This window comes from Callospermophilus lateralis, chromosome 1, assembly GCF_048772815.1.
Source record: "Callospermophilus lateralis isolate mCalLat2 chromosome 1, mCalLat2.hap1, whole genome shotgun sequence".
Classification (NCBI taxonomy): domain Eukaryota; kingdom Metazoa; phylum Chordata; class Mammalia; order Rodentia; family Sciuridae; genus Callospermophilus; species Callospermophilus lateralis.
The window spans coordinates 149,350,958-149,378,736 of NC_135305.1; the positions used below are offsets into that span (position 1 = coordinate 149,350,958).

The 27,779-nt window shown below is 45.9% G+C and overlaps 1 protein-coding gene across 1 annotated transcript in view; it reads left to right on the forward strand.

The window, feature by feature from the left end:
* Ptpn11 (protein tyrosine phosphatase non-receptor type 11) overlaps positions 1-26,185 on the forward strand; it is an 87,596-nt gene extending 61,411 nt beyond the window's left edge. Inside the window, exons 10-16 of the mRNA XM_077108972.1 lie at positions 11-142; positions 3,485-3,639; positions 4,547-4,614; positions 5,131-5,282; positions 19,051-19,163; positions 20,713-20,809; positions 22,052-26,185. Of these exons, the coding sequence (XP_076965087.1) occupies positions 11-142; positions 3,485-3,639; positions 4,547-4,614; positions 5,131-5,282; positions 19,051-19,163; positions 20,713-20,782 (690 nt within the window). The 3' untranslated portion in view covers positions 20,783-20,809; positions 22,052-26,185. The remainder of the gene's footprint in view (positions 1-10; positions 143-3,484; positions 3,640-4,546; positions 4,615-5,130; positions 5,283-19,050; positions 19,164-20,712; positions 20,810-22,051) is intronic.
* Positions 26,186-27,779: the final 1,594 nt, after the last annotated feature.

Below are 27,779 nucleotides of genomic sequence, written 5' to 3' on the forward strand. Positions count from 1 at the left end.
TCCCTTTTAGAGCAAATGTGTCAAGTACTGGCCTGATGAGTATGCACTAAAAGAATATGGGGTCATGCGCGTACGGAACGTCAAAGAAAGTGCTGCTCATGACTACACGCTAAGAGAGCTGAAACTTTCCAAGGTTGGACAAGTAAGTATATTGTCGTTTTTAGAGACTTTGGTAACTGTCGTATGCAGTCATCCAGGGTCTTGCAGTTACTTGTGTTTGATGCACGCATGCATTTCTTCACCCATAGGTGCAGTAGCTGTTTATTAGAAACCTTCTGTATACCATGTGTAGTTCAGACACTGATGGCACATTGTGAACAAAACAAAGTCCCTGCCCACACAGAGTCCAGAGAGGGGGCAGATTTAAAAGCCATGACCAGCTAAATTTTTTGATTATAGGTCTGTGAAGGCTGCAGGCAGTACTTTCGAGAGTGAATGGGGAGCGCCTCTCTAAGCAAGTGACACTTGAGCTGAGACCCCAAGAGCAAAGCTGTGAGGCCCAGTTTGTAGTTGGTTCCACACAGAAGATCTTCTGTATTGCATGTGGGTTGGGATTGGGCCCAATGACTGATTACAAAACAAAGTAGGATTTGGTTTGAATTCATTTTAATTCTGTCTAGAAGGACTTATTTACTCAGGACCTTTTGGGGACACAAAGAAGGAAACCACTTTTGTCCTCATGGAGTTGCGATTACAGAGCAGTGAGAAGCCGCATATATGGGTAGTCGTGCCCCAGAGCAGACATGGGCTGTAGCACACATCTAAAGTGCCATGGTACCCCAGAGATGGCTTCCTTCTGGCTGGAGTATCAAGGAGACCGTCCTAAGAAGAGCCCCTTTAAGGGCTTGGTTTCTGAGGAAGAAGGTGGCAAGCAGAGGGCCTCCCAGGCTAGAGCAGTGTTCGAGCCACAACACTGAAGCGCACACTGTAGGGAATGGGACTCGGGGAATGAAGGTGACCGGGCCGGGGCATTGGGGAGATGAACTTGGACAGACAGAGGTTGGGACCAAGTTGGGAAGTCTGGACTATTATGTTAAGAGATTGAACTTTACCCGTCAGTCCTCATAGAACTGTGCCATTTCTTGTGCCAGATGAGCTGTGTGTCAGGAAGGTCTGACAGCCCTGGGGTGGGGGTTGGGACTGACCTCATGGCTGGGAGGCCTCTGGTGGTCTGGGTTCCTTCTGTGACGTGGGTGTTGTGTAAATGCCAGGGAAAGCAAGAGGAGGAGCAGCGCATGTGAGCTACTCCCGGGGGGTGGGGGTGGGGTGCCTGCAGGTTGAGGAATGGTGTGGTTCTTGCAGGGAGGAGAGGGATCAAAGACATCCTAGAGGTCTGTGTGAAGGGACTGTGGCTCTGTGGCAGATGGCAGAGATGCTGGAGGAAATGTTGTGTTTTGGACACATTGAGCTGAGCACCTGAGCAGAATGGCCATCAGCCATTTGGACATTCATTGATTCATTAATTCAGAGAAATTTGTCGAATGACCTCTCGGTTCCTAGTACTCTGTTGCTTGCAAGAGACAGAGTTGTGGAACAAAACAGATAATGTCCCTGCTGTCCTGAGCTTACACTCTCCTGGCTGGAAATTTACTACCCAGTGATTGCACACACAAATATATCGCTATAAACTGTAATCAGGCTAGAAAGGAGAGCTGCAGGATTTGGGTGGGGAGGGCATGGAGGTGCTGTCAGTCACAGAGATCTGAGAGGAGCTGGACAAGTAGCTGTTGAGTAGAGATGAGAGGCTTCAAGGACACTGGATCAAGGTTCCAACTGATAAATTGCCCACCTCTCATTGTCAGGTGTTTCCAAGTAGCAGATGGATTTTTCCTCGTGTTGGTGGCAAACCATTTGTCTAGTTACCAGACGCTGTTGAGAAGCAGGAATGGGAAATATTGATGTGGGTTTGTTTTTTGTACCCTGACTGGGATGTTGACATGGGACTGGTTGTGTCTCCTGCATTGCTGATAGAATATTGCCCCTCCCCACCTCCTTGAACCCAGGGATGCTCTACCTCTGAGCTCCATCCCAGCCCTTTTAAAATTTTATTTTGAGATAGGGTCTTGCTAAATTGCTGAAGCTGGCCTTGAACTTGTGATCCTCCTGCCTCAGCCTCCTGAGTAGCTGGGATTACAGGCATGTGCCCAGGCCATGCTGTGTATCATCTGCTTCTTGTAGAGCATTTTGTGTGCTGCAATGTGATCTCCTTTAAGCTAACTGCCCAGGAAGGAGGAAGACAGGCAGGGACCCTCTGACTGCTTACTAAGGGGGTGCGTGGATGCTCGGAGGGGCTTGGGCAGGTCTCCTCTTCCTTGACTGGCCTCTCTGTGACCTGTGTAGCCACTTGATTTTTAGGCTGCTCAGTAGCATCAAGGCACATTCCCCCCATGGCATCAGTAAGTTGAATGTGTACAATTCAAGGGAAGATCTTAACTGTGGCTCAGATCCCATGGATGTACTCAAGTTCCCTGGTGAGGTCTAGTTGCAGCTCTCTCTCTCTTTAAATACCTTTAAAAAATGTCACTTTGCTTCTTTGATTGTGTCCAGAAGTCATGGCAGTGAATGGTTCCACTTTAGTTCCCTAATCGGGATAGACCCTGCAACATGGTACTTGTTGTAGTCTAGTTGCCATTTTTTGTTGTTGTTGTTTTTAATTATTTAGTTGTAAATAGACTGATGTCTTTATTTTGTTTATTTTTATGCGGTGCTGAGGATCGAACCCAGTGCCTCAACACGTGCTGGGCAAACGCTGTACCACCTGGGCCCCAGTCCCAGCCCCTAGATTCTATTGTTGATCCTTATGAATTACCACTGTCCTCAAAATAGCCACGGGTGTCAAGCTGTTTGTGGGGCAGAGGCTGCGTGTTTTAGCTCATTTCATTCTCACTGTTGTTTGGTCAAGAGGGAGATTATTATTCCCATTTTTTGCAAATTAAAGTGCGGCTTCGAGATGCTCAAGGCCTCAGTGAGCCTGATTGCCTGGGACCTGCGCCTGAATCTAGGCACTGGACTTGCAAGCCTGTCTTCTTTCTCCTTGGTACTAAACAAAGTTTAAAGCATCACAGTGATGCTGTAACGCAAGCGTATGTGTGTGCCTGGCGGGAGGTTGGGTATAAAAGACCACAGCGTCTTGAGGGAGCACCTGTTTCCTCAGCTGCCAAGAGAAGGGACCTTGGACCTTGGAAACCTCGGTTGCCTCTGAATGTGAGTGCCACATAGATGAGGAGGAGTGGGGACATTTCCTGTGTGGATGGAGAGAGAGTTGGGACTCGAGTTGCCCGCTGCCGCTCCACTCAGTCCTCCCAATGGGCGTGAGTGGCCCCATCGATGCCCAGTCGACCCCCGCCGCAGCCCCTGGAACTGACGCAGAGCCCTGGGAAGTGGTGCCACCAGCACGCTGAGGACTAGGGAAGCCGGCATCTGGCGCCTCCTCAATCCCTTGATTTATTTAATTCTTTTCTGGTTTTTCTTGGCTCTACTCCAGGGCAATACGGAGAGAACCGTCTGGCAGTACCACTTTCGGACCTGGCCGGATCACGGTGTGCCCAGCGACCCCGGGGGCGTGCTGGACTTCCTGGAGGAGGTCCACCACAAGCAGGAGAGCATCATGGACGCCGGCCCCGTGGTGGTTCACTGCAGGTGATGGCCACAGCCTGTCCCGGGCTCCTCTAGGGCTGGCTTTTACTAACCCATGCTGGTGCTTTAACCGCATGAAGCCTTTAATATGTAGGTGTGGTAACGTGAGGTGTGGGCAAACTGCTGCAGATGCCTTTTTACCCCCAAATCTGTTTCTCACAGGCCCTGCAGGTCTGCCGGATGGAGGTGGGTGGACACAGCCTGATTCTTAAGGATCCCTCAATCTAGTTGTTTTTGCTTAGTTTTCCTTTTAACATAATAATTTAGGATTCGTGTGTTTGATTGTGTTTCTATTCTCTTTTACTATGTAAAGGAGATCTAGTTTCCCCTGTCAATGTGCTTATTTGCTTCATGAGAGTCTGACCTCTTCCCACCTGGGCCCGTGGTCCCAGCTGTGCCGTGGCCTCTGTAGCACTTTGTGGGCTGCTGGTGCTCCTTTTCGGGCTTCATGATTATACTGGGGAGAGTTTGGTTTCCTAAATCTTATTCATATATTGGGCAAGTAGGTGTGTATGAAACTTTATCCATTTTTTAAAAAAACTATTATTTATTGAGCACTTACTTAGTGCCAGCCTCGGAGATCAGTGTTTCTCATACGTCATTCATGTTTGAATCTCACAGCAGCCTTATAAGGAGTGTGCTTCTGTCCCCATTTCATGGATAAGAAACAGGAGCAGAGAGAGGTGAAGGGACTTGCCTCAGGTGCGCTGAACTGGGGAAGCTGGACTCTGAGTGCAGGTCATGCTGACCCCAAAGCCCTGTGCTCCTGGTTGACATATTCACAGATATAAATAGACCGTCTTATAAATACTCCCAAGAGCACACTTTCTTTCCGTTAGTATAAGCAGCTTGGTTTTGAGTGTAAAACCCCCAGGAGTGACTGTCCCTGCTTTTGTCCTTCTGCCTACAGTGCTGGAATCGGCCGGACAGGGACGTTCATTGTGATTGATATCCTTATCGACATCATCAGAGAGAAAGGTAGGTCACCTGGAGGGCAGGAAGCCACACTTCCTGTTTGTAGGTTATGGAAAGGAAGCATCAGGGAATACAGCCTGGGGAAGACAATTCAAATGTAAAAATGTTTTCATTAAAAATCTGGGCCAAAGACTTTCCCTTTGGGTATGTTTGCCTGGGAACCAAGTGATGCTGTTGGACCCTTTATACAAAATGAAGCCCAGGAGCTGTGGCCTCCATTGCTGACCCTCTATTGCACATGCAGTGGGGTCTCTCGCAGCCACCCAGTGCTTGGGAGGTCCACTGGGAGGGGAGGGAATTGTGACCTCCAGCACTGTCATGTCATCAGCTGGCATTGCTGGCACTGCTTAGAAGTCCAAGTCTTTACTGCTCCAGCTGAATCTGTCCAAGGGCCACAGATTCAGTTGGAGCAGTAAAGCCCAAATCTGCTTTCCCCCCAGGTCTGCCGTAAGCTGCGCATTCAGTAGGTTCGTCTTGGCTCTGTGTTTCCCCTGCCTCCTCACGGTATCTACTTTGTAGGTGTCGACTGTGACATTGACGTGCCCAAAACCATACAGATGGTGCGATCTCAGAGGTCAGGGATGGTTCAGACAGAAGCACAGTACCGGTTTATCTATATGGCCGTCCAGCATTATATTGAAACACTACAGCGCAGGATCGAGGAAGAGCAGGTACTGGGCCTGGCAGGGCCAGCGTGCGGGTTTCCTTTCCTCTCTGGGTGTCTTGCACACGCTGTCCTTTTGAGCAAGAAACTTTTGAGCAAGTAACTATTCTCCAGTTCATAGGTCTGGGTTTTCAATCCAGAAGAGCGTAGGGAGGACACTGGTGCCATCATCCTGTCTGACGGGTTGAGGCTCTGCCATGAGGAAAGGTCATGATTGTCCCAGGGACACTTGGCAAGCTGAGAACTCAGAGCCTGGAAGTTTTCAGCCTGTTCCAGTATTGAATTGGGTCACGTTTATCCTGCTTCCATCTCTTAAAATGAATACCTCACTCTTAATAGCACATGACAGTCTGAACCACTCATTTAGTTGAGTTGGAAACAGTGAAATTTTGATTTTAATAAGCTGGGCATAATGAAGAATGTTGGATTGGAGCCCTTCCATCTGAAGCTATTCACAACAGACACAAAGACGAGTTAATTAGGAATATACTGAGCTGAGGGAGATGGGAAGACTGCTCTTTTGGGGAGCTGCGCTTATTTTCCCACCCCCAACCTCTTCCATGGCTGCCTGTGGGGCAGCGTCTGGATGGCAGCAATGCTTGCCCATCTCACCCTGCTTTTTTAGGGGCACCAGGGATTGAGCTCAGGGCACTCAACCACTGAGCCACATCTGCAGCCCAATTTTGTATTTTATTTAAAGACAGGGTCTCACTGAGCTGCTTAGTGCCTTGCTGTTGCTGAGGCTGCCTTTGAACTCATGATCCTCCCATCTCAGCCTCCAGAGCAGCTGCTGGGATTACGGGCGTATGCCACTGTGCCTGGCAACATGCTCTTTAATGACTTCAGTGTTATAGAATTTAGAAAGCAAATGTCCCTGGTCCCACCCAGAGCATGCTTGCATTCATTTTTCACTCATTCATCCAGCCAGTACTTTTTGGTGCCAATATGTGTCAGCACTGTTTTATATAGTGTATTGACAACTATTTGGTATGTGGGCCTTTGGATTTAAAAAAAACGAATAGGCTTAGATTATTTATTTTTAAGAATAGGGTCCTAGAATACATAGTTTTCTGCACTGTGCAGTTTGGATCAGTCCAGAAACTCACTTCCTGGTTGCTTGGGGGTAAAGTGAGAAAAAAGTACTTTCATTTAGTTTTAGGAAAAATTATAAACATGAAACCCATCTAACTTCTAAATTAAGCAAAGGGACAAAACTCCTTCCGGATAATTGATTATTTTGAAATATAGTCATTTTCCACGTTAGGATTAATTAAGCCTTTCTGAGAGTGAAAGAATTTGCTAAAGAAGGACAAATGAAGAAAAGAAAATGACATTGGGTGGAAACCATGTGGAAAGAAGTAGAGAAATAGAGGAGGCAGCAGGAAGGAAAAAGCTAGAAATCAGAGATGGGAAGCCTGGGAAAGTGCTAGTGGGGCCGTGTTGAGAAAGTTCGCACGTTTATATTGACAGTGCTTCTCATACTCTGCCAGTCACTTGGAGGTAAGTTGTTTTGTTATTATCCATTTACAGTAGTAAAAATATATATATTTTTTTTATTTGCAAAGATAGTATAAAATTTCTTTTAAATAGCTTTTCTTAATATTAGTATTTAACAGTTACTTTTTCATTCATTCATTCGTTTTCTCCTTAAGTTCTTATAAGAACTATATGAATTTTAAAAATGGAATGTTATGAGTTGCAAATATACATGTCTCTTGGCTTCTAGATGCTCTAGTATATATTTCCAAAAAATAAGGAAATTCTCTTACATAATCATGATTGTCAAAATGGGGAACATGGATATAAAACTAGTGTTTAACCTATAGATTACAGTCGGATCTTGCCAGGTTGTCCTACTAACTTCCTGTTTGTGGCCCAGGGTCACATGGGGCATTTATCTCTGGTCTCCAGTAGCCTGGAGAGTTTCTCATGCTCTCCTGATCCTTCATGACCTAGACATTTTTGAAGAGTTCAGGCCAGTTGTTGGGTAGAATGGCCCTCAGTTTGGGTTTGTCTGTTTCCTCTTATGAGATTCAGGTGGTGCCCTTTTGGCAGGACTGTCACAGAAGTCATGTGTCCTTGGTATAGCACCCCAGGAGCATACTGTGGACTTGATTGGGTTTTGGTGGGGTTAACTTTGATTGCCTGAGTAAGGTGATTTTGTCAGGTTTCTCCACCATGAAGTGACTCATTATTCCTTTTTAATTAACATCTTAGATACTTGAGATCGTGGGAGTAACCTGTTTCATATACTTTTTGCTTACTGATTTTATATTCATTGATAATTGCCAGAAAAGATTATCATTGCATTTGCCAAAGGCTGGTTTTGTATTTTCATCATTTTTTTTAGCTTTACTGAACTATAAATGACAAGTAAAAATTATTTGTTCAGGCTGCACAATATATTTAGAAATGCATATACATCGTGAAACGATCACCACCATCAGGTGAATTGCCACGTTCATTACCACGTGTTGTTAATTTTTTTGTGTGTGTGGTGAAAATACTTAAGATCTGCTTGTTTAGCACATTTCACTGTAGACACTGTAGATATTTACTGTGTTCACTGTAGACACCAGGCCTTACATTAGGTCAGAACTTACTCATTGTATGATTGAAGATTTGTATCCTTAGCCCAATGTCTCCCTATGGCCTCACTCCAACCCCTAGTAACCACCGTTTTATTCACTGTTTCCATGTGTCCAACTTTAGATTGCACATGTAGGTGAGGTCGTATGTGTCTTCCTTTGGCTGATTTCACTTAGTATAAAGCTCTCCCATCCATCCGTGTTGTTGCGAATGGATTTCCTTCTTTTTTAAGCTGAATAATATTTCACTGTCTGTATAAACCACATTTTCCTGGTCCATTCATCCATTGATGAACCCTTAGATTGTTTCCAAATCTTGGTGATGGTGAAGAATGCTGCAGAGAACACGGGACTGCAGATCTGTGATCATTTCTTTTGAATATAAACCTTACTAGTGGAGTTGTTGGATCATAGGATAGTTTGTACTTTAATTTTTTTGAGGAACCTCTATACTTTCTTCTCTCATTATATATAGCAATTTACAATGCTACCAATAACGTGTAAGGGTCCCTTTTCTCCTCATGTTGCCAACACTTGTTAACTTTTGACTTTTTATTAATAACCTCCTAGTAGGTATGAAGTGATATCTCATTATTGTGATTTTAGTTTTCATTTTCCTGATGATCAGTGATATTGAGGGTCTTTTCATATAACTTTTGGTCATTTGTATACTTTTTTTTTGAAATAATGTCTTTTCAAGCGCTCTCTCTCTCTCTCTCTCTCTCTCTGTATTGCCTCATTCATTCACACATATATAAAAGTAGTTCCTAGCTGGATGCAGTGGCGCACGTCTGTAATCCCAGCAGCTTAGGAGGTTGAAGAAGGAGGATCTCGAGTTCAAAGCCAACCTCAGCAATGGTGAGGCGCTAAGCAACTCAGTGAGACCCTGTCTCTAAATGAAATACAAAATAGGGCTGGGATGTGACTCAGTGGTCGAGTACCCCTGAGTTCAATCCCAGGTACTGCCCCCCACCCCCCGCAAAAAAAGGTAGTTCCTATAGACCTTTCACCAGTTTTCTCTGAAGTTAACTTTTTACATAACCATGGTACATTTGTCAAAATTGAATAAGTAACATTGATGCATTATCATTAACTGAGCTCTAGAATTTGTTTTGCTTTGCTTCTCTTTGAGGATCAACCCAGGGCCTTGCTCATGTGGTAGACAAGCTCTCTACCACAGAGTGACATCCCCAGCTCTAGAATTTACTTGGATCCACCAGTTTTCCCACATATATTTTTCTGTTCTGGGATTCAGTTCAGGATCCAAGTTGAGTTTACTGTTCTGATTCCTTAGTCTCCTCTGATCTGTGATACTTTCTCCCCCCCCCCGCCCCCACCCACATTTTTTAATTGGTGCATTATAGTTTTACATAATGATGGGATTTGTTATAACTTATTTGTAGATGTACACAATATAACAATATAATTTTGGCTAATATCACTCCCCAGCACTTCCTCCCCAGTGATACTTTATTTGTTATTCTTTATTTTTTGTGTGTGAACTTGACAGTTCTTTTTTGTATTAGGGATAGAATTCAGGGGTGCTTTACCTCTGAGCTATATCCCCAGTCCCCCTCCCCACCCTTTTTGTTTTTAATCTTGAGACAGGGTCTTGCTGAGTTGCTGAGGCAAACCTCCAATTTGCAGTCCTCCTGCCTCAGCCTCCTGAGTTGCTGGGAATACAAGTGTGTACCACTGCACTCAGAGACCTGGATAATTTTGAAGAGTACTGATCAGACACTTTGTAGTATTTTCTCAAGTTGAGTTAGCCTTGGTTTTCTGGTGATTAGACTGGCTAACAGATTTGGAAGAAGAATTACCACTGCAGTGTATTGTGGTTATTGCCGACTGTCCTTCTCCTGATTTAGGGATTAGATTCTATCAGCATAGCCTGCTTGGGATTAATCTCGGTCACTTGGCTTAGGTTCTCCCTGCCACATTTCTTACTGTTCAGTTAACTCTTGTACCTGTTCCCTGTTCTATTCCTAAGCCTGAGTCATGTAGTCCACCAGGCAGAAGCAAGCTGTATCTCCTAGAATGCGTCATGACTACATAAATTATTTAGAATCTTTTTTTAAAAGGATGATTTGTCCCTTTCTGTACTTACTTACTTTTTATTGATTTATATAAGTTCAGAGCTGTGTATGATGTTTTATGCTTGGTTTATAATTTAATACTATGCTGTTTATTTTGTTGCTAAAACTACTGCAACTTTGGCCACTGGGGGACTTTTCAGTTGCCCCCAAGTCCTTTGACGTGCACAGATCCTTTTGTTTTTGAGCACTTCCTTACTTGCTGGCACTACAGGATGTTCCAGGCTCATTTAAATTTTCCCCGCTCTAGCCCTGGAACGGGCCAGTTCTCTATGGAGCCCCCTCTTCCCTTTATTGGAAACTAGCGTCTAGAAACTGAACCTGGGTGCTGGTTGTGCTCCTGGCTACTGGGCATCGCTCCTTCTAGGCCTGCCCAGCAGACAGCTAGAAAATTTGTCAGTGTATTAACCTGTGATACATCCACTTCTGTATTTGTTTCTGGTGCCATCTGTGCAGATAGTGCCAACCTTGAGTTCACCCGATGTTTTGGACAAACCCAGTGCCCCAGGGTATGTTCTGGCCTCCCCCTGGCTCGTGTGTCACTTTTTCCCCTAGAAGGGAGAGGCCTCAGATCTGTTATCTACAACTCAGTTACCAATTTACTCAACTATTATAGAAACAGTTTGAGAATTGCTAACCTGGACTGCTTCCTGTAGCCTGTGGGGAGCACAGTTTTAAGATGCAGTGTAGAGAGGCCTTAGCGTCTCCTCTGGAACCCTACAGTCGGACATAGGTCACTTTTACAAATTTTGGAGTGACAAGGCCAGGATAGAGATGCGGTGGTGCAGGCTAAATTTAAATTGTTGCAGTTAAATTAAGAAAGACTTGAACCGGCCTGGTATGGTACTGACCATTCAGCTGCCTATGTTTTATTAGCTGTTTTCTTGTTCTTTGGTGTTATTCCTTTGTGGAATATTTGGATGCCTTTTGCATTGCAGACATCTTTTAGGTGCTGCCTCATGGGGCTGGAAATCTGAGTTCACAGAGACCACACCCCATGTGCCCTGTTATATTTTCCCTGGATTTGTGCTTTTTTGTGTATCTTCTGCAGTTTCCTTGATTCATTGAAAAGGCCTCTTCACATATGTTCATTCTTAGCCAGTACAGAGGCGCATGCTTGTGATCCCAGTGGCTTGGGCGGCTGAGGTGGGAGGATCACAAGTTCAAAGCCATCCTCAGCAACTTAGTGCAGTCCTAAGCAACTTAGGGAGACCGGATCTCAAAATAAAAAACAAAAAAGGGAGGGGAATGTGGCTTCGTGGCAAGGCCTCCATGGGTTCAACCCCCAGTACCCCTGCCCCCAAATGTTCATTCTTCTGTGCATTAATTAAAGTAGGCTGGACTGGTCAGGCAGGTGCCAAATCCTGGGGACTTAAGTGAAGGTGAAGTCAATTGGGCTGGACAGGAGGGAGTCGGGGGAACGCAGGGGGCCATGGGCAAGGTTGGAAAAGAAAGCAGAGACCAGAGTGGGGGCCTGTGGGGACTTGTGAGTCGTGTTTGAGTTGAGACTTTCTTCTGAGGGAAATGGGAAGTCACTGAGGAGCTTCAAGTAGAGGAGTGCTAGAGAAGGATCCCACTGGAACTTAGGACTCTGGCTTGAGGGAGATGAAGGGCGGGACAGGCGCCGGCAATCGCAGGGCCAGGGAGAAGTGGCAGCACCATGGTGGAGAGGGCGTGCAGTTTGCACGGGGTGGAGGCTGCTAGTGGGTTTGGAGAGAAGTAGGGCCCGTGAGCTTTGGATTTGATGTGAAAGGAGGGAAGGTCTTTGCAGTCCTGACCCCAAAGCACCCAGGGAGGTCATTGCTGCTGTCACCCAGACCGGAGAGTTTCCATTTTACCCTTCCTTCCTGCTCTTGGCTTTTGGACTTTTTCTGGTTCAGAGTTTGAGAGGGTAATCAGAGTCACTTCACATGGGAGGACATTTCATCCCAGTGACCTTGGGGCCTCGTGGTGGCTCCTTCTTCTCGACCTCGACTGTGTGCAAATTGGCAAAGCCTTAAGAGTCATAGACACACAGAAGGCTTGGTGACCATGCTGTGTCAATGACTGTGAGGGGGATAGGTCAATTTTACATTATTTTCTAGGCCTCAGAAGCTCATTACCCTCTACCCCCCAAAGATAAATTAAAGCAGAGCAGAACAGCTTCTGTCCCCTGAGACTACTTCTTGATCTGTAAGACACCTGGGCTGTCACAGAAACAGCTAAGAGACAAGCTCATCTGATTTGTGAATCAGTTTTACTTAAGTAAGCTAAAAGACTCCAACATCCTTATGCTTTTTCTTGGGCTACTTTGATTCATTGAAATAATTCCTATGCCGTTTGCATTAATCACTCCTCTTTAGAAAATTGTCATCACTTCATGTAGAAATGTTGATTTTGAATTTTAAGAAGGTAGTAAGGAGGGGGGAGGGAAGCTGCTGTGAGTGGGTCTAGATGTTCTGTAATGCAGATGAGAAAGTTCTAGCAATCTGCTGTACCACAGTGTATGTTATATAGTTCACAGTACTGTACTGTATATTTAAAAATTTGCTCACAGGGTAGATCTTATGTTACATCTTTTTTTAAAACTACAATTTAAAGAAGTATTGAATAACAAAGCAAGTTAATGCTTTAGTTTACATTTATTATATATGTAAGATTTTTGTTTGGAAGGAATTAAGATTTTTAAACTTTAGAATAATTTTTAAATTCTCTGCTAGTTCTTCCATTTAATACTTAATTAAATTTATTGATGACTGATTTTTTTTTTTAATTTTCTGGGGAGCAAACCCAGAGCTTTGTGAATGCTAGGCATGTGCTCTACTGTTGAGCTCATCCCTAGTCCCTTAATATTTCATTTTGAATTACGCCGTATCTTTCTTTCTTTTTTTCCACACCCCCCTCCAGTATCAGGAATTGAGCCCAGGGATCTACTATCATTAAGCTGCATCCCCAGCTCTTTTTATTTTTTATTTTGAGACAAGGTTTTACCCAGTTGCTCAGGCTGGCCTTGAACTTGTATCCTCTTGTCTCAGTCTCCCATCGAGTTGCTGGGATTATAGGTATGTGCCACTGTGCTGGGCTATATTGTATCTTTCTAAAGATTATTTCTTATGTAAGTAATCATTTCAGTGCAAAAAGTCTGTGGTATCTTTTCAGAGGCTGTTATTCACAGTCTTTCCTTTTTTTTTTTTTTTTTGGTACCGGGGATTGAACTCAGGGGCACTCAACCACTGAGCCACATCCCCAGCCCTATTTTGTATTTTTTATTTAGAGACAGGGTCACTATATAAACTAAATAAAACATTTTCACCTTGGATGAGGAGCTTCAAGTAGAGGAGTGCTAGAGAAAGATCCCACTGGAATTTAGGACTCTAGCTTGAGGGAGATGAAGGGGCGGGACAGGCGAGGGCAGCCAGGGAGAAGCGTCAGCACCATGGTGGAGAGGGCGTGTGGTTTGCATGGGGTGGAGGCAATCTTTGGATATCTGTTCTGCAAGTTTTCCTAGATTAAAATTCTCTAACGACTGCTTCATCCGTTAATAGAGGCTAAATATTAGTGGCTCGCATAATTCAGAAGCTTATTTCTCTTCTATGTAAAAGTCTGATCTGACAGGCAATTTGGGAAGGGGGTGTAGGGTGGCCTGTTCCCCGAATCATCAGAGAAGCCAGGCACATTCTGTCTGGTGGCTCTGTTGTCCTCTAGAATGTTCCCTTTCCACGTGGGTGCAGGGAGCAACAGGAGGCAGGGGCCCTCGACTGCCTGTTACGTTGGCGTCAGCAGACTTTCAGTGAAGGGTCAGAGGAGAGGATCAGGCTTTGCAGCAGCCACGTGTGCTGTTCCCCTCTTGTTCTTTTTCCTTGGTTTGTTTAAAACCTTTTGAATGTAAAAGCTCTACTTATCTTGAAGCCCTTACAAAATCTAGGCCCTGTGCTAGGTGTGTGTCCCATGCCAGTGTTTTGCCAACTGCTCTTCTAAGGGCTTGGCCTAGAAGTTGTGCGTTTTTTTTTCATCTGTAAAATAGGATCAAGAAAAGTGTCTATTCAAAAGGTCGCTGTGAAAATTAAAAAGATGATATTCAAATTGTGGCTGGTACAAAGTGAGCATGTTTCACTGTTTTTGTTATTTAATTTGTATTTAATCCCACCTATGAAATAGAATTACATATTTTTAAAACTATTTTTTAACATGGTTTATGGCTTTTTAAACATACAGTTGCTACAGCTGCTTAGCCTAGCACTGTATTTAAATCAGTGCTTTAGTCTTTAAGATATTTTTATTTTATTTTTTTGATAGGTGATCCTCTCGCCTCACTGGAAGTTGACTCAGGGGTGCTCTACCACTGACCAGGCCTTCTTTAATTTTTAATTTGAGAAAGAATTTTACTAAGTCACCCAGGTTGGCCTTGAACTTGTGATCCTCTGGCCACAGTAGATTGGATCGTGGGTGTGTGCTACTGTGCCCAGCTTGAGTCTTTTTTTATAACTTCTATTTTTTTGAATTCTTTCTTTTGATTTGATCATGATTTTTTAAAGAAGGTATTATATTTATTTTTGGATGCTTATAAATGTCTGAACAGGTTTTATATCTAAAGTGTAATTCAGCAGGGTATAAAATTCTTGGGTGATCTTTTCCACAGGATTTTAAAAAGTATGTGTTTGTATAAAATCTAAAGCCAGTTTGATTATTCCCCCTGATGTTTTCTGCCTGGAGACTCATGATCCTTTCTGTTTCTTTGATGTTTGGGAAATTGCTATATAGCTTCTCTTCATTGCCGAGGCTGGCTTTGAACTCACGATCCTCCTTCCTTAGCCTCCCAAGCTGCTGGGATCACAGGCATGTGCCACTGCACCCGCTTCAAAAAGGACTTTAAGTGGGGGCCTGTGGGGCCAGACCTCACCTGGCAGGTCTGTGGTGTGTCTCTGCCCTCTTTCTTCCTTTCTCTGTCTCTCCTTCTGTCCCCCCTCTCCCTCCATTCATTTAGCAAATATTTTCGGAATACCTACGGAGTGCTGGGTGCCGTGCTGGTTGTTGGCAGGGCAAGGCGGTCTGTGGTTCTCTCCAAGGGCAACCAGACTTGTAAAGACAGAGCTGGGACATTCTTACTTATGTGGATGCTAAAGCTGATCTCGGAGAAGGAGAGAGTAGAATAGTGGTTCCCAGACCTGGAAGGGTGTGTGGGAGGGAGGATGGAGACAGAATGGTTGATGGGTACAGGGTGCAGCTGGACAGGAGGGAGCATTTCTTTTTTTTCTTTTTTCCTTTTTTTAATTGGTTGTTCAAAACATTACAAAGCTCTTGACATATCATATTTCATACATTAGATTCAAGTGGGTTATGAACTCCCATTTTTACCCCAAATATAGATTGCAGAATCACATTGGCTCTTAAAATGCAGATTCAGATGTTTTTAAATTTTTATTTTAATCTGAGGGGTGTTTTCTTGCATTTTATTTTAGAAGCTTTCTTCTTGAACTTTTCAGGAATTGTGTTGTGCATATTGAATCTCTTATGTGCCTTTCTTTTTTCATTTGAAACAGTTTTGTAGTACATTTTCTCTGCGTTATCTGCAGTGCCCCCTTCTGAATTTTTAGTTATTTTTGCTGCCTTTAATTGGATTTCAGTCTCTAAATAATTTTTGTCTTTCTTTTTCCATGTCTCCCTGGTGCTGTCCCAGCTCAGCTTTCCTCTCCTCTGTGGTTTTATAATCTCCTAGTTGAGCTCATTTTAAAGAAGGTTCGTGGCATAGAGTCTGTGAGGCTAATGTGAGCATTGACTTTTTCCTTTTCTCTCCTTCATTTCTTTTGTGATTTGGTTCTCTATCTGCCTTTTACTTATTGTTCCTTTCTCATTTTGATTTTTTGTTTATTTTCCCGAAGTGCTAGGGACTGAGCCCAGAGCCTCACACATGGTAGAGTGCTCTACCACTGAGCCACAACCCTAACCCTTTTTAAATTTTATTTTGAGACAGGGGCTTGCAAAGTTGCCCATGCTGGCCTTGAACTTGTGAATCTCTTGCTTCAACTTTCCGAATAGCTGGGGATACAGGCGTATGCTGCTACACTTGCCTCCTTTTTCATCCTGTTCTCTGTTCCCTGCAGTGGGCGTGTGTGCAGTCTTATCCCGGCCCTTTCCAATGCCCACTCGTTATTAAGTGGGTTCTTTGGAGGGGCTCTTTGGTGGCTGAGGAGGTCAACAGCTGTGACTTGGATTTGTTGTCTCAAAGGCTTTATCACCTTTGTCCTGGGAGCACATCCATCTGCTGGTGTTTAGGAAGTTATTCTGACTCCTTATGAAGTACACTGATCCCTCAGTATCTGATGGCAAAGAGCTCCAGGGCCCACATGGATACCAGGATCTACGGAGACTCCACATCCGTTCTATAAATGGCATAGTATTTGCACAGAACCTGCACACCTCCTCCCCTGTACTTTGAATCATCTCTAGATTACTGTGATCCATGGAACAGTATAAATGCTCTCTGTTAAATAACTCTTCCACTCACTGTATGGTTCAGAGAATAACAGGAGGAAATTCTGTGCATGTTTTGGATAGTTTGATCCATGGTTGGTTGAATCTGGAGATGTGGCACCTGTGGATATGGAGGGCAGCTGTGAAATCAGAGGGCTAACATGCTCCCCGGCTTCCGGTCAGCCTCAGCCAGGAGGGTGGCCTGACACCACAGAAAAACCCCTCAGTACTGTAAATTGGTGAAACCAATCTAGAAAGCAGTATGGAGATTCCTTGGAAAACTGGGAATGGAACCACCATTTGACCCAGCTATCCCAATCCTTGGTCTATACCCAAAGGACTTAAAAACAGCATACTTCAGGGACACAGCCACATCAATGTTTATAGCAGCACAATTCACAATAGCTAAACTGTGGGTCCAACCTAGATGCCCTTCAGTAGATGAATGGATAAAGAAAATGTGGTGTATATACCCAATGGAATATCATTCAGCAATAAAAGAGAATAAAATCATGGCATTTGCACGTAAATGGATGGAGTTGGAGAATACAATGATGTAAGCCAATCCCAAAACACCAAATGCTGAATGTCTTCTTTGATACAAGAATGCTAATTCATAATGGGGCTGGAGGGCCGATGGGAGGAATGGAGGAATTTAGATAGGGCAAAGGGGAGGGAGGGGAAGAGGGGAATGGGGGTAGGGAAGACAGTGGAATGAGATGGACATCATTACCCTGAAAACATGGATGAAAACATGGATGGTGCAACTGTACTTAGTGTTCAACAGACATGGAAAATTGTGCTCTGTTTGTGTACTACAGGTTGAATTGCATTCTGCTGTCATGTATAACTAATTAGAATAAATAAAAAGAAGAAAAGCCCCTCAGAACATGGGCGTGTCTGCTGTATGGAACTGGCTCTCTGCAGGGCACCCCCACTATCTAGCCACCTATGTCCCCAGGTCTTCTCGCCTCCGTCATACTTCCTTCCACCTCTGTGACACTGACACGCAGGGGTTTTCCTTTCCTGCTGAGGTCTGGGTGCGGATTCTCCTTGTTGGTCCAGGTTCCGTGGTGCTGAAGCAGGGGTGCCTTGCAGCTCACCGCCTGGAGTGGTGGCAGTCCCCTCCTCCACCTGGATGAGCTTCCCACGGTTGATCACTTGTTCTTTTGTAGGTTTTGAGTAGAAGAGGAAAAAGGTACCTCCCTGATGGATTTAGATTTGTTTTGTGTTTTTCATTTTTATTTTGAAAAAATTTAAAAGTATACAGTATCACAACCCATAATTGTCCTTTTACTTTGTCACATTTCTTTAAAGGTTTTTTTTCCCTCTTCTAAAAACATCTAGTGTGATAGGTCCAGGTGGGATTCCCTTTGACCCCTACCCTTGCCCCCTCACTCAATTTAACCCCCAAACCCTAAAGAAGTCAACAGGATCAGGGGCTTATTTTACATTTAAGGTACAAATGTCTTCTCTGAGGCCTGTTTGGAATGGCCTCCCAGCTGGCAGCCTGCCGTAGTGTTGTCCTGCAGCTGTGGGACCTGTTTTGATGCAGGGATTGTGCCGTGTGTCAGCTCCTCTTCTCTGTTGCCTGTTACTCCACCATGTGGACAGAGGCTTTCCTTTGTTCTGTTTGACTTTCTTAGAGTATTCTGTCGCAGGCCACCCTTGTACAACCCTTAGGTGCCAGGTTTTCTCAAGGAGAAATAGATGTTCAAGATTGCAAGATATATGTCTTTTCATTTTTACTAAACACTAACTAATTAGTACTACTTCCATGAACTAATTGTGCCTCAAGCAATGGCACCAGTTTACCCCCTGGCAGGAATGGCGTTCCCAACAGTGTCTGTTGCGGCCACGCTGTGTGCTCTCCGCACTTTCCCGAGCAATCTTAAAATGAAGGCAGCATTATATAATGACCCCCCCTTGATGGATAGATTTTCAGAATTGGTTGTTTTTAGGTAAATATAGGAATAGAAAAAGGGGATAAGCCATCTAACCAGGAGTCCTACTGAATATAGCTCACTCCACATCGAGACACGAGACACGAGACACGATGACATTCCTCCTGGGTTTGTTGTTTGTTTGTTTGGCCTCCTTCCACCCGCAGGGCATCATTTCAGCCAAAATGAAGTTTCAGAGTTTTGGTGTCTTTGTGGGAGAGGGGAGTGGTGGGAGAGGGGAGATATGGGGTAAAGTGCACGGTCATTTCTCTCCTCAGAGTGGAACCGTCTTCTGTACCGTGTGCCCTTTGTACTTGGAGTGGGTTTATTTCTGGAGCTCCTTTCTTCGCTGTTTACCTGAAAAATCATTAGATGGGGTGCACATGAACTCTGAGATGATCACTGCTGGGGAGGCCCAGGGAGTAGGATCCTCTCGTAGCCAGAGATAGGCATGTTAGGCTCAGGGCCTAGTAAGTGGTCCGTGTGTGACCCTGTGTGCTTTCAAATTGTGGGGTTCAAATGGACTTTGATCGGGGTGGTGTGTTTATATTGAGGAGGTGAGCTCCCTAACATCACGGTCAGAAAGAACACCGACATTCTCGACCATCTAACCTATCGGCTCTCTTTGGTGAATACCTTTTTTGCTCCTTCATTTCTATAAAAAAAGTCACAGTTCTCATCCTCACCTTTTGAACTTTCAGAAAAGCAAGCGGAAAGGACACGAATACACCAACATTAAATATTCCCTAACAGACCAGACAAGTGGAGACCAGAGTCCCCTGCCACCTTGTACCCCAACGCCACCCTGTGCAGAGTAAGTAGCTATGAAGGAACCTCTTTCTGCCTGGACAGTATGGTGTTCCATAAAGGCTTGAAAGCATCCGTGACAAACCTAGAGCACAGGCCCTGCATGGCCGCCCCATGGCTGGCGGTGCTGTGGATTGTGGCAGTGCCGTCCCAACTCCATCTTTTGCCTCAACTGAAGGCGGCCGCCATGCTCTGTATGGGATTCGGAGCTTATCAAGTGGTGACTCTCCAAGAAGAATCCAGGTTTTGGCTTGCAGTGGCGGCGACTGTTGCAGAGGGAGGCAGCGTCCCTTGTTGATGTGCTAAGACTGTTTCTGAATAAGAGGAAGTGAGTTGGCCTTTAGTGTGCGCGCTCACCTTGAGATGCTGGTTTCCTGCCGGTAAGTGGGTGTTCACACCGGGGCTCAGTACTCTGCAGCCCGCAGAGCACATCTAAAGCAAAAAGAAAGCTCCTGAGAGTAAGTGACAGAGGCGGTGGCTTGCAGAGCCTGCCACACCTGCCTCCTGGCTCTTTCCAGAAAACGTTTGCTGACCCCTGTTTAACCCTAACACATCAGGAACGTGCTAAACTGGTCATATTCTAAAGTCACTTTCTGGTTTAGCATTCACTTCTTATTTTCCCGTAAGGATCTTGTCTTTTTGCTTTGATGTGGGTTTTAAAGCCTGCGGACTGTGACGTGGCCTCTGGCTGTCTTAGGTGGAGATGGAGGTTCGTGTTCACACTTGCTTGCAGTGGAGCTTCCTCCACCTGCCCCTTCCCGTCCCCTGCAAGGACTGGGAACGTTGGCATTCTCGGTTGCTGCCTGCAGTAGTTTGCAGTGCTGTCGTGAAGCCGGACGACCTTCCTCTCCTGTGGGGGACAGAATGGGCTCCCAGCCACTCCCTTCTTTCTATGGCAGGCCAGCGACTGCGGGGCTGGTTGTCGCCCCATTCCTGATCCTTCCACCCACCCAGGGCACCTCAGACCCGAAGCCCCTCTAGGCCAGCACCCCCAGCTGCTGGGTCCCTGTCTGCTTGGGTCCCACCCTGATCCCCTCTCCTTGAAGAGAGAGAAACCTGAGCTCCTGCATGCTGGCCCCCCTTGGCCCTACACTAGCCCATCCTCCTCAGGGTCCCCGAGCCGAGGCTAAGAGGAGCTCGTCCCTGTCAGCTGCCGCCTTGTTCCCGTCTTGGAGCTTTTCCCTGTTCTGATGCCTCTGTTGGAAGTGACAGTGGCTCCTTGCTGCATGAACCTGCCCCACCTCCTTCATGGTTTGCCCCAAATGCCTTATATCCTATAGGGCTCCATGCTGTGCCACCTGGAGACTCCTCACTTCCTCCTCACCCCAGGGAGCACAGGGACCGGTGTCTCCTGTTGTCCTCGTAGCTGTGTGGTGATATTGCTGTGTGTCTGTGTCTTTTGTCCCTTCCAAGAATGTCTGCTCTGGTGGCAAGAAGGCGTCTGCAGCATAACGGGTGGTTCCACAGGAAGTGGTGTGTGCTACGCAGGTGCCACGGACGCTCACACCCCGTGGCCTGCGTGGTTGTGAGTGTCCCCCTTTTCCTTTTCTCTGCAGAATGAGAGAAGACAATGCCAGAGTCTATGAGAACGTGGGCCTGATGCAGCAGCAGAAGAGCTTCAGATGAGAAGAGCCGCGGGAACTGCAGCCTAGAGTAGGTACCGGGCGCCCGCGGGCTCTGGGTGCATTGCTTCTATAATTACGGCATTTTTAAGCAGACAAGGAATCGTGACTATTTCAGCAGAGTACACTGTAATTGGGCTTTACACACCAGCCTCCTTGCTCCTCACCCTGCATTTCCTTCTCCAAGCTGGATTGAGTTTACAGTTCATTAAGCAGCAAAATCAAATACAGAATCAGTTGTGCAAGGGCTGAGGCTGTACTCAACACCAGGAGAGCAGCTGACAGCAGTAGCAAGGGAGGGTGGAGGGGTCACTGTCCCTGCGGCATTTATTAGAGCTGCTGGTAACCAGGAGGTGCTGGGCACAATCTGGTGATACCTGGACAGCTGTGGGAAGAGAGGAGTCAGGGTTTTGAGTTTTCATCCCTGATGGCCTCTGACTGGCCATGAGATATGGGGACCCTCTTGACCTCTGATGGGATCAGTTCTGCTGCTGGGAACCCATCTCCTAATGCATCTCCTCCCTGCCAATTACCTTTCTAGACTGGAACCAAAGTATGTGGTTTATGTTTGTTGCTTGGTGCTAGGGATTGAACCTAGGAGTGTTCTACCACTGAGCTATACCAGCCCTTTTTATTTTTTATTTGGAGACAGGATCTTGCACAGTTGCCCAGGCTGGCCTCAAACCTGTGATCCTCCTGCTTCAACCTCCTGAGTTGCTGGGATCATAGGTGTGTGCCACCACACCTAGCTGTATATTTTAATAATAACTAGAAACTAGTAGTATATTTCATGTTGAAATTCCTATCTCAATGGATAAGGTATCTAAATGTTTAGATCTGCCTTTTAGTAGTTTGGGACTAGGGGTACAGCTCGGTGCTTCCAACTCCCATACTGGGATGGGACTGGTTGAGGGCCAGCAGAGCTGAGAACTCTCAGGTATCCTGACTCCCACCTGCGCTGGGCCCTGAGCTGCCCAGGTGCTGACGGACTGTGCCCTGCACCTCCTGGACGGCTAACCAACTCTAATGAATGCTGCAGGAACAGAGACCCCCTGATCCTGACCTTAACTAATTCTGTGAAGAAAGGATAGGTAAGGAGCGGCCAGGAGGCTATTGTAAAACCCAACTGCCGAAACCTTCATAGCACCTTTGCCTGACACGGGCAAAGCCTGGCTCCAGCCCCAGCCCTGAAAATCAGACAAAACAGAACTTAGTGCTTTGCTAAGCTTTTAAATGTATTCTCTTTAAATTTTCTACCTTATTTCTTCCCCAGATGTGGACTTTAGCCTTCTCTCTAAAGTTCAAGAACAGACGCAAGGAAGTTTATGTGAAGAATGGATTTGGATCTGGAAAGCTGGCGTCGTGGCTGACAGCCTTTTGATCAGCCACATTTGCAGCCATTTAAAGACCACTGTATTCTAACTCAGCAGTTCATTTCCTCAGATAAGAAGAAGTCGTCTCTACAATGTAGACTGTGATATTTTATAGAATTTTGTTTTAAATCAAGAAAGCAGTTAAATTGTGCTCTATATTTTAGAGATCATGGGGCTTCAAGTTCAAGTTATGGGCAGTTTTTTTTTAAATAGCCTGATTTTTTTTTTTTTCTCTTTGTGGGGGATGATGGGACACTTGGAAAAAGAAAGGGCTTGGGAAAATTAACAGCACCCTTGAGAAGTGGGAACCGTTTCCTTTTCCCTCGCTGCTGTCTTAGTCTGTTTTGTGTTGCCCGACAGGACGCCTCAGACCAGGTGATTTTTAATGGACAACAATTTGTGTCTCCGGTTCTGGAGGCTGGGAGGCCAGGGTGGGGCGGCATCTGCTGAGGGCCTCAGTGCTGCATCAGGGGATTTGGTGGAAGGCGTCACATGCTGAGGGACAGCCAGAGAGGGCCGAGCCTGGTTTTAAAAGAGTCCACTCCCGTGATGACATTAATCCATTTGTGGCGGCAAAGCCCTGTGACCTGATGGCGCCTTTAAGGCCCCACCTCTCAACACGGCTGCATTGGAGATTGAGTTTCTAATACAGGAACTTTGGGGACATTCACTCATAGCACTTATCCCTAGTGGATAATTCACCTGGGGGCTTCCTCTTTTTTGGCTAAATGGTCTCCCAGCCAGTGACCGAGACTGTCAGAGGTTGACTGTGTTCACATCGCCGTTAAAAATCATGGGAAAAAAAATCATGGAAAGGTATGAACTAGGATAAGAGGTGTGTTTTCTCAGCTGATGGCCGTTCCTGTTCAGTGTTGACAGGCGTTTGTGACAGGAAAGCAGTTGCCATGTTTCCTTTGCTTCTGAGTGACTGTCTTGTGTTTTAAACAGGCTTCTGGGCTGACTGAGCTTTGGTCGTCAGGTGTCGCTCACCCGCCCGCTTCCTCAATCTGAGCTGGGCCCGTCGGAGCTGTCCCTCTGCTGCTCTTGCGGGTGGTCCCCTGTGTGTTGGCAGGTCGATGAGACACTGGGACGGCTGGGCTTTGCTCTGTGGAGTCCTCAGGGTCTGTCCTCCACGGAGCCTCAGCAGGGTAGTGTGGCCTGTCCCCTGACTGCTCAGAGCTCCCACCTGCTCAAGGGCAAACTGGCCAGGCCTCAGGCTCAGACCACAACTGCCACAGCCGCCCTTCCATGCCCTTCCTCGATTAAAGAAGTCACAGGCCCAACCAGGGTGTGAGGGGGTATGAAGTGGAGGTGCAGTGCCTTGGGGGCCACATCTGGCACAGCTAGTGCCATGGCAACCAGCTGCCAGTGACCTTGGGAAGTGCTTCTGCTGTGATAGCTGGGAGAAGCTGCAGGTCAGGCTGAGAGAGGAGCGGGGCCTTCAGGAAGCTCTGAACACGTCCTCAGCCCTGAGCACACGTTCCCAACCTCCCCCAAGGGACAATGGTCTTGCAAGCACAGAGGTGTTTCGGGCACAGAGCATTCGAAACCGAATCCCCTGTCCTCGCAGACCATGGCCAATGTGATGCTTTCTAAGCGCCGCTGGCTTTCTGTCCCGCCCTTGTGGCACCGCCAGGCCACGGCGAGGAGCAGCCCAGCCGCTGCCAGGTGAGCCAGCCTCTGTGCAGACAGCAGCGAGACTTGCTGATGTCCTACCTTAAGTGCCTTCTCCAGGGACGTCCCCCTTGCCTCAAGTGTTAAACTGTCATTCAGTAAGAGTGTCTGAGGACAGCGTTGCAGGTTGACTCTTGTCACATGTGAGAGCAACTGTGCTGGGAAGTCACGGTCTCTCCCCAGAGTCTTCCTGCTGTGCTCTGAGTGGCAGGGCTGTCCTGGTGGTCGCTCTTTGAGGAGCCCTTTCACTCCCCGAGGTGGTTGGGGAGCGCAATGGCCGCCATTTTCACAGATGAAATGAACACTGATGCTCCCCCACCCCGTATTCCTGGGAAGCAGAATTGCTCAGAGCGAGGTGTGGCCTGAGTCACCCCCTGGGCAGATGCAACGAGCAGGGTCTTCCTGTCCAGCCTGCACAGGGAGCTCCCAGCCCAGCGTTTGCACCCTCTTCTCTTTATGGCATTGTCAAGTTGACTCATTTGAATTTTGTGGTGGTGTTTTGACTGTGCGCTTTGGGGACAGAGTCTTGCACCAGCATGCAAGGGTGTGACGGGACGGGTACATCTGCTGAGTTCACATCTCGGCTGGTAGCTCTAGATGGGTTGTTTTTGCACTCAGAATGGAAACACCTGATCTCGGCCAGCTTTGTTCCAACACGCTGATTTCATCCAACTATTATTAAATGAACTGATGCCAACAGAAGATCCGTGGGAAGGCTGCTGATGTCTGTCTTGTGTTTGGTAAAAGGTGGTTGCACGTTCTCAGGGCAGGTCGCTGTGCATATGGTGGAACCAGACAGAGGGCTAGGAAGATGGGGGTAGCTTGAGGTGAGAGGTTAAGAAGGTGGAAATGGAAGTTCAAGAGGTGGTTCACGAGGAAGTCACAGGCCCCGGGCCAGCGAGATGGGCACAGGTCTGCACCCACTTCTGCATTGTTGCTGGGCATTAAACGCACACAACGGACCATAGCTGGCTGAGTATTTTAAAATTATAAGCATAGGATTTTATATTTGGGGTGAAGAAATTATCTGGCACATGGTATTGGGTTTTTTTGTTTTTGTTTTTGTTTTTTTTAAAGCCAAATTTCAGAGTCTTTATAGCTTTCTTTCTTAAAAAACAAAAGGTGTCTCATGTTCAGTGTGTGGCTCTCCTGACACCTAAGGTCACCTCTCCCACTGAAATCAGTGACTTTTTAAACGTGGCAGAATGGGGTGAGAAACTGTAGGTAGACTTTCTTGGTGTCTGTACCTAGTTGCTTTGGAACAGCCAAGAAAATTGTCAAGATTGTTTTAGGGGTTATTTTACTGGGGATTTCAAGAAATAACAACGGTCTGGGGTTGTGGCTCAGTGGCAGAACACTCGCCTGGCATGTGTGAGGCACGGGGTTTGATCCTTAACACCACATACCAATAAATAAATAAAATTAGAAAAAAAAAATTTAAAAAGAAGTAACATAAAACCCTGGGTCACTTCCAGTTGAGGGATGTGGGAAGGTGTGCGGTTGGTTGCGAAGTATGGCGACGTAGGTTAGTGATCCAGAGGGAGACTCTGTTGGTGGTGGGAATAAATTTTTACCTAGAAGCACACGCCCCCTTGGTTTGAAGATGCCTTTCCTAGGATATGTATTAGCTTGTGATTCTGTTGAAGTCTTCTTCCTTCTTCCTCTTGAAAAATAAGTTCCAAACATAGTTTATTGTATCTGTGACTAAAATGTTCACTCCTCCTTCGCCACGGGCAGTTCACACAAGGCAAGGACATTAAGCAGGTGGCTGTAGTGAGCTGGTAACTATGCTGTATGTCAAACTAATTTTTACAAGTTTCCATCCTAAACCTCAAATCATGTAATTAATAATTTGCCTGTTTATTTATGACCTAATTGTGATTCTTTTATTAATAAAAGCTAATTGAAAAGGACCCTTTATTAAGCCGATGACTAGACCTACATTTAATTTTCCTGCATTGTATGAAGAGTATTGCACCAGAGTATTAAAGATATGTAATATTTTATTGATAAATCTATCCTTTAAAAGGAATACGTTTTAGGATGTCATCATTTTGATGTGAATCATGTAAATGTTGATAATATGCTGTTTATTATACATTTAGTGTTTCAAGAGATCCACTTAATTGCCTTTTTGCCCACGTATATTATGTAGTCTATTTGCAATTGTTTTTTAGAAAATGACATTAAAAGAGTAGTCTATGTAGAGAAACAGTAGTGAATGTTAATTGTCTCCCCACCTGTATTTATGGGTGTTAGTTCAACTGCTTTGCTAGTTGCAAAGCCGTATGACAGAGTAAAGTGTATTTGTAAACTGTATGGAACTAAAAATTAGGAATAAAACCATTTTTCTTATATCATGGTATTTGTCATTTACTTCATCAGAAATGTCCAGGGAACAATTGGGATGGTGGGTCTCTTAGCCCCTCTCACTGGCACCACCTTCACGTCCAGCTGCTCCGAGCTAGAAGGTGCCCTGGGATATGGGGTGGGGGGGAAGGACTCGGTCCTCAAGGTTTCACTGAGTGCCAACTGCAGAAAGAGCTCTAGGAGACAAAGTAAAGCCTAAGGTATGTCAGACACACAGAGGGATTAGGAAACGCACAGGGCTGGGTGTGGACACTTTGGGTGGGGTGCAGGTAAGGGGTGCTCAGGGAGGCTTGTCCGAGGAGTGAAGTCCAATGTGGGACAGTGGCGCTTTCCTTTAGAGCAGGTTTAGGCCACATTCAAACCAGGCTGTTGTCTTCTGGCAACAGTGTACACAGCATGAGCAGAAAGAAATTGTAAAACAAAACAGTGATTAGTTCTGTGATTTGCATTATTTATACTGTAAGACACCGTGGCCTCCTCTCCATCTCAACTGAGTTATTTCGTGGAGGTCATCGATTCCAGCCAGCTTAGTTGTTTTACTTTATTCAGGAAACAACCCGAGGCACCGCACATGTGCCAGACACTGGGTTGAGCACAGCCCAAAGCCACCGGGTTCAGTGGCTGCCTACCAAGTCAGAAGACAGCCAGGTGTCCTTGTGCGGCACTTCTGAAGGTGCCTGGGGCCAAGACAGAAGTTAGACAACTGTTCCCAGTAAGGGGAGTCTGGAAGAAGGGCGGCAGGGCGGTTGCAGGGATCTTAACTTGTAACTTCCAACTTCCGGGGGGGTGGGGGGGCTCGCTTGGGTTGTCACACTGCACTAACATTTGGTGACCAGCCCCAGGGGCTGTTGGCATGTAGATGCCCTGGTCCGTGCCATCTCCCGAGAGCTTGGGTTGCACACAGAGACTGGTGTGATGACCTGTCCTTAGGTCATGAAAGAACCTTCTAGCCACGTAGCTCCGATTCAGAAGTAGATAGGAAATGAAGGGCAAAGCAGGAATTCCCACACAAATCAACTGTGGGCAGAGACCTAAGTGCTTATTCAACTTGGCAATGAAAAAGTTCCTGGTGAAGCCCTGCTCTTGGATCCCATTGCATGTCCATGGCTTTGACCCCAAGGGTGGTGAAGGGGACCATGACCTCAAGCAAATGCTTTTATTGCAGATACTTTTTTTCATTTCCTAGGAACCAGCTAAGTTTCCAAACACTGAATTTGCAAAACAATGCTGAGCTGGTGGTAGTTGCTCTTTGATGGTGGTAATAGTGTAGTCACCAAGGAGCTAATATTTGTGTCACTTGAGGTCTGACTCTTTAAATCCTCAAATACTATCACAATATAAAATGTGGCTACTGGGGAGGGTCAGGGGAAAGAACATGGTTAACGCTTACAGAGCTGCGGTTGGACAGGAGAAAAATTGATAATATTCTGTAGCCCATAGGGTGATGATGGTTGACAATTAACTGTACATTTTAAAATAGCTAGTAGACTTTTGAATGTTCCCAGGCCAAAGAAATGATAAATGCTTAAAGTGGTAAGTATAAATATGCCAGTTTCCCTGATCTGATCATTACACATTGGACAC